A 15,688-nucleotide genomic window follows, 5' to 3' on the forward strand; every position below is an offset into this window, starting at 1 on the left:
TAAAGAGCTAATTCTGATAAATATTCATATGTTTAACTTTTTTACTATTTCATTAATATTCAGTGAGGCCAATTGACAATGCCAAATTAATTACCTCTGTTAAGCAATTGTAAATTTGCTGTTCTTACTCACCTATCTGTTTGGTCTGACTTAATCCCACTGATATCTATTATATGATTCCCATAATGAGCAGAAAATTTTGCTTCCTATATTTTAAGTACCTCCTTAAGGTACTTAAGGACTTCTAGTGTTTCTGCAGTTTTTAAGTGTGCTGCCTCAGGGGAAAAGCTTTCTTTTTGAAACACTTGTGCTTATGGGCTATATTGGACTGTTTTCTCCTCTTTTAGATTAAATGATACTATAAAACACATTTTTGTTGTTTATGAAGTCCAGAAGACTGTTGGTTCTTTCCTTGAAATCACAAACTCTTTTCTGCTAAGTGTTGTTGGCCACTGCAGGGATAGTTTTGCTACCAAAACCAGGGTTATTCTGTCTTCAGGTGGAGATAAGCAGTAAATCAGGTTGGACTTGCAAGGAACAAAGCTGCTCTTGTTTGCAGGAATGAGTGAGAGTTTCTCGATGCTTGGTAGGTCTGCCGGTAATCAGTGCACCTCTGAATGAGGTTGATTGACAAAGCCTGTGGATGGTTAGAAAACAAGCTCAACACTACTAAGCCAAACTCCCCTTCTTCCAGGCCTGAAATGCCCAGATCTCCCAGAAACTATGCATGGAATTTTCTTGCAAATTGAGCTCCCTGTAATTTAGCACTTTTGAACTGGACTCTGAAAGCCTCTGTTTCCTGCTTCTTCTGGAGTTCTAGTGTGTTGCTTCTGCACACAAAGCTCTGCTGCCTTCCATTAAGAAGTCTTTTATTGAAATTGTATTTTCCTTACCTGGTCTGTTAGACTTTGCCTGAAGAATATTAACAACTTGTCTGAACAGTGCTTATAATCTACATGTATCATAACAGATAAGTTTAAATTGGTGCAATTATCAGCACTTGGATTGATTCTCTCAAAGTGAAAGTGTTTCAATATCATTTAGAATACCAGCACACAGGCAAACTCTCACTGAAATTAATATGAGTGCTGGCTGGTTTAGAGCTGCCATCACAAATAAAGGATTTAAGCTTTTGTACTGACTTGAAGGATCTACTGACTTTGTGAGGATGGCTCACTAAGGAATCATAACTAACTTCTCTTGAAGTACTTTTTCTAGGAATTACCTGTATGTGAGTAGATATGGCTGTGGTGTAGAGGATAATACCTGGGCTATTTTAGGTGTAGCCATACTGTGGCACTGTGCCCCTTTATTGTGATTAAGGTGTGCTTCCACCACACTTTTTCAGAGACTGATCAAAGGAAGATTAGATACCACAGGGTCAATTTTTCTGGTAGAAACTTGTTTGAGAATAAGGTAACAGGGGACTGAAGCTGTTGTAATGAGTTAAAAGTATTTCAAATTCTCACATGTAACCCAAACTATCTCGTTTACATAGTAGTAGATCTATGACATAGATATATCTCAAAAATTCACTTATATCAATAAGCCTCAGCAATCCATTGATATCACTCTTGTTTTTAATATCATTAGGATTATGGTTACCTAACATTTTATTTTAGTTTTAAGATTAGTATTAGTGTTATGATGAGGCTCACCTTTTTCTTTAAAATCAGAATTCTTTATGTCAAAACACTGAATTAACAAAGTATCTTATTGTTTGCTGTCAGTCCTTTCTCAATGCTGAATTATCATCTGACCCTGTAAACACTTTCCAGATCCAAGTAATTAACTCAGCCAACTGTTTTGACTTTATTCCAATAAATAAAATAAACGCTATCGTATGTGTCATGGGAAAATTGCCTTTAATGTCTTGTTTTTCCAAGGCACATGGTTTCCTCTCTGGGGCACTGTCCAGAGGTCAAAACTTTCACCTGGCCAACACACGCTCAAGAATAGCCAAAACTCAATGCCTGCTTGAAGCCTTGTCAGAACTTCTCAATAGGATTGTTAGTCACCCTCAAGTGTAAGCATCAGGCAGCTGGAAAAAATTTGTGCAGAGTGGACTGAACATAGCAACTTAGAAGCCTTCTTCAAGGAGAATGTCTGGGCATTTGCCCAGCTGCTTTGATTGTCACCATAAAGTAAAGGTCCAGTTCATTATGTCATATTACATAGTTCCATGTATTGAAGGTTATAATTGACAGGTTCATTTTTCTGGGTTGTTTTTTTTTTCTCAGATGTAGAGATGCTTCAGTCCAAACCAGACACTCCAGTTGCTGGAGATGAAGTTTCTATAACTACAAAGGACTCAATGCTCCGCAAGTTTTTAGAAGGTGAGACCTATTTTGAGGGAAGGATGGCAGTAGCACAGTTAAAGCAATTAAACAGAACCAGAGAGTTCTTAATGATCTCTTAGGGATAGAAGATAGCCCACGTAGTTAGCTTTTTTCAGACAAAGGACTAATTCTCTTTAGTACTTTGTAGACCATCACACAGCTTTTGGAAACCATTGATCTGTTTGATTTGTTCACTATTAAAGTACGTTAATTAACTGAAATTAATTAAACTAGCTATTGTTCAAATTCTTAAGGAGAGTTAGGAGATTTTTCACTATTTCTCTAAAGAGATGGTACAGGCATAGTGGCAGTTACATGCTACTAGAGGTTAATGACTTTATCAAGTCCTGTCATAAAGGTCTTTGGTACATCTAAGGCACTGCAAAACTGGGCGGTTTTGGCTGTGAAATGACCAGCTTGGTAAGAATGTGGTACATAATGCATCTGGAGGGAACCAGTGCTCAGTGAAGTGGCCAGATTATTATTCTTACAAACTCTGCTTCATTGTAGGTGGTAGCACGGATGTGCCAGATTCTGAGGAAGGAGGTCATGAGCAGTATGGTGAAGACGTGTATTACTCAGTGGAACAAGACCCTTTTCCACAGGAAATGGCTAACAGACCTCCAGTTCCTGTTCCAAGACCAGAATCTAGCTCTCCACAGCCAGACAATGAACTGTACATCTCCAAAAGTAAGTTGGTTATCAGTGGAAATGTAGACCAGTAAACTGTAGGATACAATTGACATGGGCTCCAGTTGCCAAATAAATGCCAGGATCACTGGATTATTTGACTCTGGAGTCAAGTTACCTTTGGGATCCAATTTCATATCTGTTTTTTCATCTTTTGCCTACTCTGAAAATGTGGGGATGTTATATCCCAAGATCTTGGCCTAAGCTTGCTCTTCCTGAAAGCAGTAGCATGACAGATTAACCCCAAATGGTATAAACAAGTCCAACTAAGTAGGAAAGATCCTGACATAAGGACACAATCGAGCTAATAAATTGAGACATTGCTGATCTGTAATGCTATCATTGATTCAACTGCATCTGTCTAGGACATGATTTTATACCTCAGTATCTCCCTCTGAGGTGGGGTTTTATTGAAATTGAAGATTGTTCCTCCTAGTTCATTAGGCAGCTTTGTTCATGATATATGACCAAGCTTTCCATTCTAACAAGAACCACAATGACATGTGAGAGAGTAATTTCTGTGACTTCTTCCCACTGTGACAGAGCTAAGGAGAAATCATGTCCAGATTTCTCTTAGAGGTGTCTGAGCTAAATTCTTTGAGGTCAATAGAAAGGAAATTCTGCTGTACAAATCTTTATTTTCTTCAATGGACTGAGAAGGGTAACAGAAGCTGTAAGGCAGCGCAGAATTGTGTATGCTTGCCGTATTCATCCTTGCTATTTCTGTCTTCATGAGATGCATTTCAGTATCTAAAGAATGTTTCTTTTGCAGTTTTTGCACAGAAGGCTCAAAGACCTGAGAATCTTTATGTCCCTAGAGGAAGGGTTAAGAAAGGTAAGGCAGAAGTTCACCCTGAAAATCCTTTCAGTAATCCAAAAGCAGATCTGTTATAGTAGCTTCATTTGTGTGAAATATGACAGAATAGACTGTTTTGCAAAGCTCTGGGGATAACAGTCCTCTATGAATGACCCAATCTTTTTGACCATTTGTGACACTGGAAACTTTTATGAGTGCAGAGTGTGAGGGGAGCACATCTCATGTCTGGGGAGCTCTTCTTTATGTTACAAATTATTTAGAAAATGCCAGCATCAGTGGAATGAGTTTTCAGTTTCTGGGCTTAAACTACATAGATTACCTAGATAGAATCTAGCTTTGTGACTGCTAAGGTAAAAGCACTGTTCTGTGAATTGCTGAAGAAGCAGGTGCTTTAAGGAATATGTTTTGTGCTCTTTACCTAAATTACATTTTTAAGAGCAGAGCTTATCCCTGGGATATATTTGTGTACAATGTTACCCCTCAGCTGGGCTTTTAGACCTGACAATTAGTAGGATGGCCTAAGAAGAAAACACTTAGGAAACATTCAGTCTGTAGTACTTTTTTTTCCTTTTTTTTTTTTTTAATGTCTGCTGGATCAAGGGTACTTGCTCTCTTTGTATTCAGCGAGGAAGGTAGATCCACAAGTTTAATAATATTTTTGCTGATGTTCTCTCCTCAGAGACAATAGTCAGGCCTGTAAGGGACCTGTCTCAATCAAGTATATATGATCCATTTGCTGGAATGAAAACCCCAGGTCAGCGGCAGCTGATTACATTACAGGAGCAAGTGAAAATGGGCATCCTCACTGTGGATGAAGCTGTACTTCATTTTAAGGAGTGGCAACTGAACCAGAAAAAGAGATCAGAATCATTCCGCTTCCAGCAGGTACAGACTTATGCTACTGTTTAGGAAATAGATCTGTCTCTCTAGGTATATATCACAAGCTTCTCAGCGTGGGTACATTTTTTTCCTGGTTGGAGCAGGAAGACTGCTAACACAGTCCCCCCCAGCTAGCAGAGTTCTCTCCTGCCATGGGAAGGCTGTTCCCAGTAAGCAGCAAGCAGTTTTACAGATCTGTTTGTCTTGCAGTAATAGCATCAGTTTTTGATGATCTGTATATACAAGGAATTGGATCAAATCCAGTTGGCTAAATCACCTTTCTAGAGGTCACCTAGAGCCTACCTGCTGGCAGGGGACTTCTGTGATGAACATTTAACTTGTTGGCTCTCATCCATTTGAGATCAGTGAAGACTCTGTGTCCCAGATGATGTATTGGCTGTAAAGCCCTAGCTGGTAGATGATCTGATTTCTCCAACTGTTGATGGCTACAGGACTGTTCTTTGCAGCTGGGCAAGGTCTAGCAATAGTCATTAGTAAAAGCAGAGTGTTTGGGTGTCTTAACAGAAAGAGGGAGTCAGTTGGCAGCAGTGACATAATGACTGGTGGAACTATCAGTTGTAGTTTAAAATTTTCATTCTCAAGTTAGAGTTTGGCTCCCTCTTTAAAACCAGTGCCTGCTTCTTTTGGAGCCTTTTGTTCATGCTGTGGCAGTCTAGTCTCCAGTGGGTGACATTTTGCTGACAACTTCCAAAACAGGCAAAGCTTTTCTCCTCCTGGAAAGGTCCTCTCTACCCAGAAACAGTCCCTTCTTTTCCCAGAGAAGAACACAGTGCTACTTGAGTAAATTGATGTTGAAGAGATGAAGTGGATGCTCTGTGCCCCATGCCATGAGCAGCTTTCAAAGTCTCTGCTCTGAATTTTGCTTCATGGTACAGCAGTTCCTTCCTCTGCTTTTCAGGGGTTTCCTCCTCTCAGATCTGTACATATTTCCCTGCTGAAAAAAGTTGTCTTTTTTCCCCCCCTACCTTTTTGTACTGTAAGGTGTAATATGCTGCCACATAATGGTGAAGAGTCTTTTCTCCCAGCTACATTTCTTCATTGGGGATATCCTAAATTCTGAGTTGTACCTCACACTGTGGGATGCATGGCAGCCCTTTCTGTCCCCGCAGTCAGAATAATCTGTTCATTGGTACAGAAAGAACAATGCAGTTACTTGGTTGTGGGTCATTTTTCTGTGCCAGTGTCACACTGCAAACAGAAAATACAGAGTTCTAAATCAAATTTGCTGCTTATGTGCAGCTGCCCATATGTGAACTTGACCTTAACATACATAATGAACATCAGAAAATAAACTTGGCTTCTGAAAGGCACACATGGGTTTCTGAAAGGAATAGATTAAAACCTGTTGACATGGTTTGGACTTCAGCCAGGTCTAGCAAGCTTTGTTACAGCTTGACTGCAAAGCAAGTTTAGCTAAAATATAATGACTTTATATATAAACTTTAGCAAAGTTAGCAAAAATATAATACTGGTTTTGTCAGAAAGCTGCTCATCTTTCTTTATCCAAAGTCCTGAAAAGAATATCTTGTGATGATTTTAGGAAAATCTGAAACGTCTACGAGACAGCATAACCAGGAGGCAAATGGAGAAGCAAAAAAGAGACAAAAGTGCAGGTAACAGTCTTTGATTCTGGTAATTCTCTGGCAATGAAGCAGCTAACCATATTAACAAGCTCTTCAGGCAGGTGTGTCCATGTGTATTGAGGTTCTGTGATATTTAATATGCACATCCATGTGCCAGTTGACAAAAACTTAAGGAAACTGCTTTGTTCATTTTCACTGCCAAGAAAAGGATGTCCCCATCTGTGGAGTGCATCTTGATTCATTCATACACAGTTTTGATTGTCCTTATGCAATGGTGTTTAACTCTGTCCTTAAGTGCAAAACTGTCTCTTGGAGGCTGTAATTGCATAGATCTTTCTGAGCTGTTCATTTTCCCTTCCAGATTTGGAAATTACAGTACCCATTCGACATTCTCGTAATACTTTGGGGAAACCAGAATGTGGAATATATGAATACACACCCAGGAAAAACCTTTTTCCACCAAAAAGGGAGTTAAAACGAGGAGACTGGAAAACAGAAAGCACATCCAGCACAACAAGTAAGCAACCTATGAGCATCACTGTCCCTACAGGAGAGCTGGATGGAACACACTTCCCAAGCCTTACCCTGGGGTCAACCCAGGGGACAGGACTTCTGTTCCTGAATCCCAGCACTGACAATGCCACTCCAAACCTTGCAGCCTCAGGCCAGCTGTTCTCAAAACTGTAGAAGCAATTCCAGGTGTGCATCAAGTGGTTTGGGCATCTTCTGTCTGCATCTCTGCAGGAGGAGAACCTGAAAGCTGAGCAAAAGATTCTCTTGAGCCCTTCTCAGAGAAGGCATGCCACCTGTTTTCAGTTCGTAAAAGTAGATGGCAGCTGCTGCCTTATTGGAAAGGATGCTCCCATGCTGTGACTGCCAGCAGGCTGTGTGCTCTTCTGGCCTGAAGGGCTGAAAGCCAGTCTCTATACGTTGTTTCTTCAATTGTTTTACATAAAGGACAGCATTTTTCATTGGTAACTGTGAGACCTCTTGAGTGGTTAGGCAGTCTGCACATTTTTATTATCTTTGCTTTTCATTACATTTAATTTGTGCAAATTAAATCCCTGTGTTCTTACTCTTACTGCAGACTGAGCAATTCTTGCAGAAATCATTTAGGACCAGTTGGGTCCTTTGAAAGGAAACCTCACTTCCTGTTAGGTTACAACCTTTGTGACTCTTGGCAAGGTGCAGCTGGCATTCATCCAGAACAGGTGCCAGAGGCAGCTGGCTGAGCCAGTAACTTGCTTACAAGCACATGTGAGAGAAGCACTAACAAGTCTGCAGAGCTTGCTCTATGTAGCCTGGTGTTCTTTCTCACAGGGTGATGCTGAGAATGGACCTTAGCACAGGATTTAGCACTCTAAAGTGCTGCTGTTTGTACCAGCTGATGAGACTTACCAAAGCTAGCAGGGAGGGACTGCATCTTAGGAGAAAACCTCTCTAGCCACCATTTCAGTGTACAGGTTTCAGAATAGTAGTATCCCCATATTTCACAGCCCTATAGAATGTTATCTATTTAGTACTGAAACCAGCCATAGCAGTATAGGGAATGTTTGTGAGTTCCTGTCACCTTTGGAATTGGCATGACTGATTGAAAAAAAAATCCCTACTCTGAGTCCATGACATTTAATGGGTTTGCATAGATGGGTGCTGAAGGTTGTTTGAACAAACTTGTTTTTAGCTTGGAAATAGACTAGGAAACATTTCTGTGGTGATGGAGGATTGTTTTAAGAGGGGATAGTAAACAGTTATTTATTTGGAACAATAACTTCTTAAGCAGTCACTCCAGGAATGAATATGTGACAGTGCTGAAAGTCATCTATCTTCATGTAGTTGTTAAAGATATGGGGACTGATAATTTAAATGTATGTAAGTGTTGGGTGTGTAACCCTTGTGAAAATATTTGCCTGACTTCCAGATGATATTAGCATTAGATCTTTTCATATTACATGATATGACAGATATAAAGAATAGATTGTGATTGTGAGTATTTGACCAGAAGACTGGATAAAGATAAGGCAGAAATCATCTAAAAAGAAAGCATAATTGAATTGCTTGGGCCTGTGGTTTGTGTTGTATGAAATGCTGGTTTTGGATCCCAAATATATGAAAAAACCAGTGAAAATAAATTAATCTAAACAAGCGTTAATTATATTTGCAAGAATTAAGTATGAGGTTAGAAAGAGCCCCGAGTTAGGAATTTGCAGTTAAATGCCCAGGGTTTGTTAATCAGTTTTTTCTCTTGCTTCCTCCAGGTAGTGCAAGTAACCGCTCCAGCACTCGGAGTATACTGAGTGTCAGCAGTGGGATGGAAGGGGACACTGAGGTAAGCTCTCACCTCTGCTATGTACTGCTCTGCTGTCCTTAAGTACACACCTTTGTTTTCATGCTGAAAAAAGATCTCAGAGCTGGCATTGCATTTAGAGAAATGCCAAAATGTAGCCACTTTTGTGAGGATACCAAGAACCAGATTCTGCTGTTCTGTAAACACTTCTCTTCATTTTGTAGGACAGTGAAGTCCCAGAAACAGCAAGGAGTCGCAGCCCAGTTCCTCACCAAGCAGAGAGGCTTCCTTTCCCAGAAAGGCCTCCCAGAGTGCCTCCTCGAGGTGCAAGCAGGTAAAACTAAAATGCTGCTCAAAATGTGTGTTTTCAGTTAATCCTTATGGAAGCCTTGGACAGAAAGCAAGGCAGTTAGCAAAGGCAGCAAGTATGTTTTTGAGAAAGCTACCAAACTCTCAAAGTTTTACTCCAACGAACCATTTTAGCATCTCTTTCCAGTAATAGTAGAATTACTGCAACTAAAGAACAGAAGAAATGGCTTGGACAGGAACAATGCTCTGGCAGCTTGGCATCTGCTCTGTTGCTCAATCAGCCTGTTTTTGTTCTTGTATGACTACTGATTGTACACTATGCTTACATATGATTTTATTGCATGCAATGTGTTGTTCCAGAGCTCTATTTTCTACTACTTTTTCATACATTTTCATTATCTGTCTTTTTATAGGCCTGTGAGCTGTGAAGGCTTTTATCCTCCACCTGTGCCCCCAAGAGGTCGCTGAATCTCTCAACATCTGTGGAATATGAGATTTTTTTTGTTTATACATGTGTTTGTACAGACTTTTTTGGGCTGCGTTAAATTATTTATAACTGGGACCCAAATGATTTCATCCCCTTCATCCTCCCTGAAGCTCTGGTGACTTTTCCCATGATTTTCACTGGGACCTTTTGGCATTTTATAACTTTTTTTTTAGTTGGAAGAATTTTGGTGCTTTGGGGCTTCAAGAAAAGGTATCATCATTGGGAAGAACATTGATGTGTGTCTTGGGAGCCCTGCATCAACATGAAGATCCCATCTGATCAAGAAAGCACGTGTCCTTTTAGGAACTAAATCCTGAAAAGCATTGTTATCAAACCTCTCAATACAGTCTATCAGGGCTTGACTGGAAAACATGCTTAAAAAGTAAAGAAAATAAGATGTTTGAAAAATGCTCATTACAGCAGGAGCAGATGAATGTACTACTGCTTAGCATAACATTTTTTATACAATTATACTGACCTTTCAGAAGGTGTAGCATCCCCCTTTAGCAATCATTAAACCATGGAGGGGATGAGAAATTTTCTTCAAGAATGTATTTTGCACACAGCCTAGAAAATGCCTTTCCTTTTCCTGTTCACTTCCTGAGGAAGACAGACAAGGTGTTGTGTGTCCTGTATTTACCATGAAAATTCCCAAGACAGCTGGTAAGACACCTTCTGTATCACAAACCAACTGGACTTAAGTTTTTTCATGCAAGTTGCAGATATGGTGTTAAAAGATCACATGACTGAGCTCTCAAATTAGAGAAGGCCTTTGTGGCAGTGCTGTGCTCTGTGTCTTTCACGTGTGGTCATTGCAGCAATATTAAGGCGTTCCACTAAATACTCTGGCACAGTAGTGAGTCCCCAGTTATCAGGGCACACCCCTCACAAATACCAGCCATATTTTAGCTGGCTGCAGAGGGAACAGACAGCCTGGGAGCTGGACTCTGCTTGCTCTACTGTCCCTTTCTACCAATGTGAACCTGCAGCAGCTACGTCCAGCCTTTTTTCTGCTGGAGGGCTTACAAACTTAAGGAGACTTCCTGGTTTGGCTCTCTTCCAGACCTTGAAATTGTCTGTGCATATCCCAACCCTTGGGGGACAATTGAGGGCTCTGGTTGTCCGTGAGTGACACTGCTGGAAATCTGCAATGATAACATTCAGGGTAGAGAATTAAGCATCATTACATACTTGGTTTTCAGGGATGAAAGAGGGGGGAATGACTTGAAAAACAGACATACATCTGTATTAGGTGATCCCTCAGGTAGAGGCAGGACATGTAGAGCTTCTGTCTGATCATGTCAGCTCCCCTGCATCAGCAGGAGAGCAGGTGACAGAGTTGCAGTTCCTTTCTCTTGCAGGGTGGCAAACTCAATGTGTGAAGCTGCAGAAGTGACAACCACTGTGACTTGACCAGCACTGATTGAAGGCAGAGGAGCCCCTGCTCCTTTCAGGGATATAGACATATGCTAAATATCATCAATGCATTAGACTTATAGGATTTAGGTGACTCCAAATGCAGTTCATAAATCCTCTTCTTTTGATGGCAAAGGGATGCAGTTGCTGTGCTGCATACACAGCACAACAGATAAAGAGGTGTCACAGATAAAGAGGTGTCCTTTCTGTTTTGTTGTTTTTTTTTTTTTTTAAAGGAACCTCAGTGTTGTCTCCAGTGACTGCCACTGTAGACTTTCAGTGAGTTTGCTTTCCTTCACTGTAGCGAGGGGAACGGTGAGGTAAGAGCAGCCCTCCTGTGCTCTTCTTGGACTGAAACAAGGTTTCCATCTCTATTAGCTCAAATTGGAAGGAGGGAAGGAGGTTTTGGTGCTGAAATGGGGAAAACAGTAGCAAGGATAAGAAGTAGTTAGGGACAGAAGATAAACAGGTTGTCTTCAGCTGTCACATGCTTTGGTTTGCATACAGCTCCCTGGTTTTACTCAAAAATTCCCTATCTTGGTGCTGACTGCAGCTGTGCCCCAGACTTTGGAGCTGTGATGTAGTAAGATGAATTTGTCTGCTTTCACATCTGCCAGGTACAACATAAAGTAGAATTGTAGGATGTGGGTAAAACTGTAGTAAGGCAGGAAAGGAAGAGCAAATTATATGTGTGTCATGCAGATTTTCTTTCAGCATTGTTGGACTGAAGCAGCCCTGGGATCTGTCTTTCCAAGCTTATTTTTAATTCTGCATCCCCTCCATGTTATAGCCAGATGTCCTCTATGGGAGGGATTTATCTGAGCATTTGACTAATACCATGACTGTGAACTGGATATTTCTTGCTTGTGCTGTGCAGACATGGTTATATCTGAATTACTGAAAGTAGCTCATAAGTAGCCTTTCAGTCCCTCTCCCATTTGAAGCTGAGATATTTCATTACTCTGGCCTGACCCATCACCTAAAGCCAAGTCTTGGTGGTGCTCTGGGAGAGGTGAGCCATGCTATAAGTGCATTCTGTTCAGGCCCCTTCTGCAGTCCTCAGGGGAGAGAAACTGAAGATGCAGCTGTGGTTTCAGGCATTCCTCTCTCACTGCTGCTGGGTTAGTGAGGGATCTCAGTAACCAACAATCACTGCAAGACTCTCACCCTATTGAGGAAAAAAGGAGCAGCACTAAGATGGCTTTACTGTTGGATGCAGGTAAACAATTGGATGCAGTCATGTCTTTCAAGCCTCTTACAGGCCAACAGCAATGCACCTGCTTAGCCACCAACGTGTGTGTTCCACACACGTTGGATTCATCTAGTTGCTTTCAGCCTCTTACATTTCACTGTATGCAGTCCCTGTATCTGTCTTTTGTGCTGGTGAGCATGTTGTGTGTGTTAATTCCACCCAGGATGAGAAATGCACTGAAACTGAAGGTCAGAAGAGACCAGAGAAGAAACAGTGTGCATGCAGATTGCTGGTTATTTAAGAATATGCTTTGGAGGGAAAGTGGAAAGGGAAATATGAAGTGTTTCTGATGCATATTAGAGTTCAAGGACTGAATAGATAATAAAATTGCTTGTAAAAACTTAAGTGGCCTGGCCAATTGTGGGGGCATCAACCAATCCACCAAAGTCAGGTGCCAGCTGGCAGGCCTGGGGACAGTGTCTGTTCTTTGTACAGCATGCCTTGCAAACCCTGCTGCAGCAGATGGCTCTGGTTGGCCATGGTGCTGACTGAGAGACTTAAGTACTGAAAAAACTGAAGATGCTGAAGCCTCCTCTCTCTGTCTCCCGAGGGTAAGCTACTCTATTTTGGACTGAGATGCAATGACTAGAAAGAAACATATGGTGTTATCAAAACTGTCTAGGATTTTTTTTTTTTTTTACTCTCTATGTGTGTGTGTAATACAAGCATGGCTTTTGCATGGGTTTTGGCAAGTGTCTCTACAGCGACCTCACTTCTACTGAAACAGTGCATGCACTATCTCCTGCATCTCTGGAAAGGGCTTCAGATAAATACACCTTTGAAATATGTGCAGGGAAGGTAGACTGAATGTGTGAAACCACAAGAGGAAAAGCTTTTAGCATAGGTATGATGGTAACAGGGAAATCTGCTTTCTGCATCATTTCTGCAAAGCAAGGATGACATGTAACAGCACAGAGTTCCTGCCTTCTGCTCGTATCATTTATTGTCTGTCTGCTTATTTGTTGGCTCTCTTTATTTGAGAAGATGGCATACCCCCCCCTTTTTTTTTGAGATAATATGTAAGATAACTTTTGAAATTTTTTACTGTAATTAATTTTAAAGTTGTCTGATGAATCAGTGTTCAATGACATGAGCTTTTTGCATTGAGGGCTTTGTTTGGCTTGGTGTTTGTTACTGTGGACTTGTAGTTTGAGGTAGGTTTGTGGGTTTCATCTTGCACTGACAGAAACCTTACTCTGAACAAGATCCAGGTGTGGCTCTGCTGCCTCAGCGCCTGCCCTGGGCCCTGCGGCTCCGTGTGCTGCTGGTGCGAGGGCTGTAGAGAATGGAGCTGTGGATTTTACTGCTGAGCTTCGAAAAGACCTCTGAGAGCGTCGAGTCCAACCTCGGCCTGAACATCACTGTATCTACTTGACCATGTCCGATCCTTCCTTAAACATCCAACACCCCCAGGCCAGGTGGCTCCACCACCTCCCTCGGCAGCCCCTTCCAATATCTGCTCAGGCATTCCGTGCAGAAATTGCGCCTGGTGTCTGAGCTTGGGGCCCTTTCCCTTGTCCTGTCACTGGCTCCGCGGGAGAAGAGACGGACCCCGCCTCGCTGGAGCCGGCTTTCAGGCACTCGCAGAGAGTGATAAGGGTCTCCCCTAAGCCTCCTCCTCTCCAGGCTCAAAAACCGCAGCTCCCTCAGACGCTGCTCCCAACACTTGCGCTCCAGAGGGTTCTTGTCCACTGCCCTGCGTCCCGCCCTTCCCAAAGACCTTTCCATTACTTTATCGATCAAAACGAAATATCAATTACAATTCCATCCCGTAAGAACGGCGCTCCCGCGGGGCGCGGCCGCCCTGCGCCTGCCCGCGCTCCCTGCCGGGATCCGCCCGCCCCGCGGGGCTCCCGTAGCGCCCCCGCGGTTCCGGCGGCCGGGCGGGTGACGTGGCGGGCGGGGCGGAAGTGGCGTCGGCGGCGGGCGCGGGCCGGAGCCGCGGCGGGGCCTGCTGGGGACGCCGAGGCCCGAGATGGCGGCGCCCGGGCTGCTCCTGCTGCTCCTGCCGCTCCTGCCGCTGCGCGCCCGCGCCGACGAGCACGAGCACACGGTGAGGCGGCGCCGGCTTCCCGGGAGCGGAGCTGGGGCCGGGCCCCCGTGGCGCGGCGGCGCGGGGAGCGCGGCTCGGTGGGCGGGAGGGACGGGGAGCCGCGGGCCGCGGCCTCGGGGGGAGCGGGCGGCCGCCGCCCCGCGGGGCTCCCGCCGCGCCCGCTGCGCTGCTCGGGCTGTTCGGCCGCGCCGGGCGGAGCCGGGCCCCGCGATCCGGTTCGGCGCTCGGGGCACGCCGGGGCGCTCGGGACAGGGCCGGCGGGTTCTCTGATCCGGTTTGCACATCCTTGTGCGGCCGGGCGGGGTGTCCCACCTTTTCCTGGAGCAGATAAACGGCCCGGCAGGTACCGTGCTTTGTTTGGAGAGCGCTGTTTGCTCTGCCCTCCTCCCGAGAGGATGTTTGCTCTGGCTTCAGAGCTCAGTCCGAGCCGGAGCGGTTCTGACAGCCCTGCGGGATAGGGGCTGACAGCTCCCCTCGGGAAAAGGCAGGATAGCGTGGGAATGGGCTGGGGAGTGAGAGCCGGACCGGGACCCTGCCACGGACCCGCAAGGAAAATGGGTGCAGAAGATCTGAGAGCTCACGCATTGGCATGAGGATAGTTTTTCTCAAGTGCTCGCAATATTATCCAAAAGGAATCTCTAGGAAAAAAATACTAGTGCTTTGTCAGTTTCCGATTTTCCATCAGAGTGTTGTTTCCCGTGGCTTTCCGTGTGAGAGAATGGAGGTTTGTGTGATGAGCTGAGATGTGATTTTGGAACAAGACTTTCCTAGAAATCATCTCTTCTGCAAGTGGAGTGTATTAGAACGTGGCTGTGATTAAACACTGGCTCTCTCTGACTGTCAGGACTTTTTTTGCTCTTGAGCAGCCTGGCTGGTAAATGCTTGCCGAGTTTCTTAACATAGTTTTCTCAAGGTGAGGTTGGTAAAGCTTACCAAGTGTTCTTAATGAAACAGATAAATAGTGTTGATAGCTTTTGTATAAGGGGTCGTTAATTAGTTGCCTCATTCCGTTTATTTTTGAGGACTTTTAAACTGATTAGGATTGTGTTTGTTTTTTGAAAGGGAAAGGACTTCATTGGTTCTTCAGTTGATGACAGAAAAGTTAATCTAATATTCAGTACTTTCAAGAAACAGATATTCTTTGAACTAGTTTAGGTGCCAGTTTTCTTGCTGAACATATGCTTTACAGTGAGGCTTCTGCTGAGATGGTTTTCAGCATTGCACTGTGTTTATTTTAAGGGCTGGTTGACTTGAGGGATTATTCATTATTAAATTAATATTGGTAGTCTTCTAGGGGAAAAAAATAAAGCTGTCACTGAATTTATTTGGGTTTGAGCTCTCTCTTCAGAAGTGATTGTTTTAGATCTTCTGAATGATTACCTGAACAATTACCCATGGAGATCACAAATTCCTTTTGAAGGCTTGTCATTTTTTTCATTTAAACTACTCAACTCTGAGGGATTGTAAGTCTATTTTGGTTCAGTATTCTTGTTCACATAGTGTCCAGTTTATTAACTGGGTAAGTTATGTGATAGGTTAGGAATAGTTGGTGTAGAAA

General features: G+C 43.2%; 2 protein-coding genes across 3 annotated transcripts in view; both read left to right on the forward strand.

The window, feature by feature from the left end:
- Positions 1-12,417, forward strand: part of PIK3AP1 (phosphoinositide-3-kinase adaptor protein 1) — a 36,897-nt gene extending 24,480 nt beyond the window's left edge. For both annotated transcript variants that reach the window (XM_059477499.1, XM_059477500.1), the window contains exons 9-17: positions 2,241-2,336; positions 2,850-3,029; positions 3,802-3,864; positions 4,526-4,731; positions 6,287-6,359; positions 6,691-6,846; positions 8,585-8,655; positions 8,838-8,947; positions 9,336-12,417. In XM_059477499.1, the coding sequence (XP_059333482.1) occupies positions 2,241-2,336; positions 2,850-3,029; positions 3,802-3,864; positions 4,526-4,731; positions 6,287-6,359; positions 6,691-6,846; positions 8,585-8,655; positions 8,838-8,947; positions 9,336-9,390 (1,010 nt within the window). In that variant the 3' untranslated portion in view covers positions 9,391-12,417. The remainder of the gene's footprint in view (positions 1-2,240; positions 2,337-2,849; positions 3,030-3,801; positions 3,865-4,525; positions 4,732-6,286; positions 6,360-6,690; positions 6,847-8,584; positions 8,656-8,837; positions 8,948-9,335) is intronic.
- Positions 12,418-13,985: 1,568 nt separating this feature from the next.
- Positions 13,986-15,688, forward strand: part of TM9SF3 (transmembrane 9 superfamily member 3) — a 42,428-nt gene continuing 40,725 nt past the window's right edge. Inside the window, exon 1 of the mRNA XM_059477501.1 lies at positions 13,986-14,130. Within this exon, the coding sequence (XP_059333484.1) occupies positions 14,053-14,130 (78 nt within the window). The 5' untranslated portion in view covers positions 13,986-14,052. The remainder of the gene's footprint in view (positions 14,131-15,688) is intronic.

This window comes from Ammospiza nelsoni, chromosome 8, assembly GCF_027579445.1.
Source record: "Ammospiza nelsoni isolate bAmmNel1 chromosome 8, bAmmNel1.pri, whole genome shotgun sequence".
NCBI classification, from domain to species: domain Eukaryota; kingdom Metazoa; phylum Chordata; class Aves; order Passeriformes; family Passerellidae; genus Ammospiza; species Ammospiza nelsoni.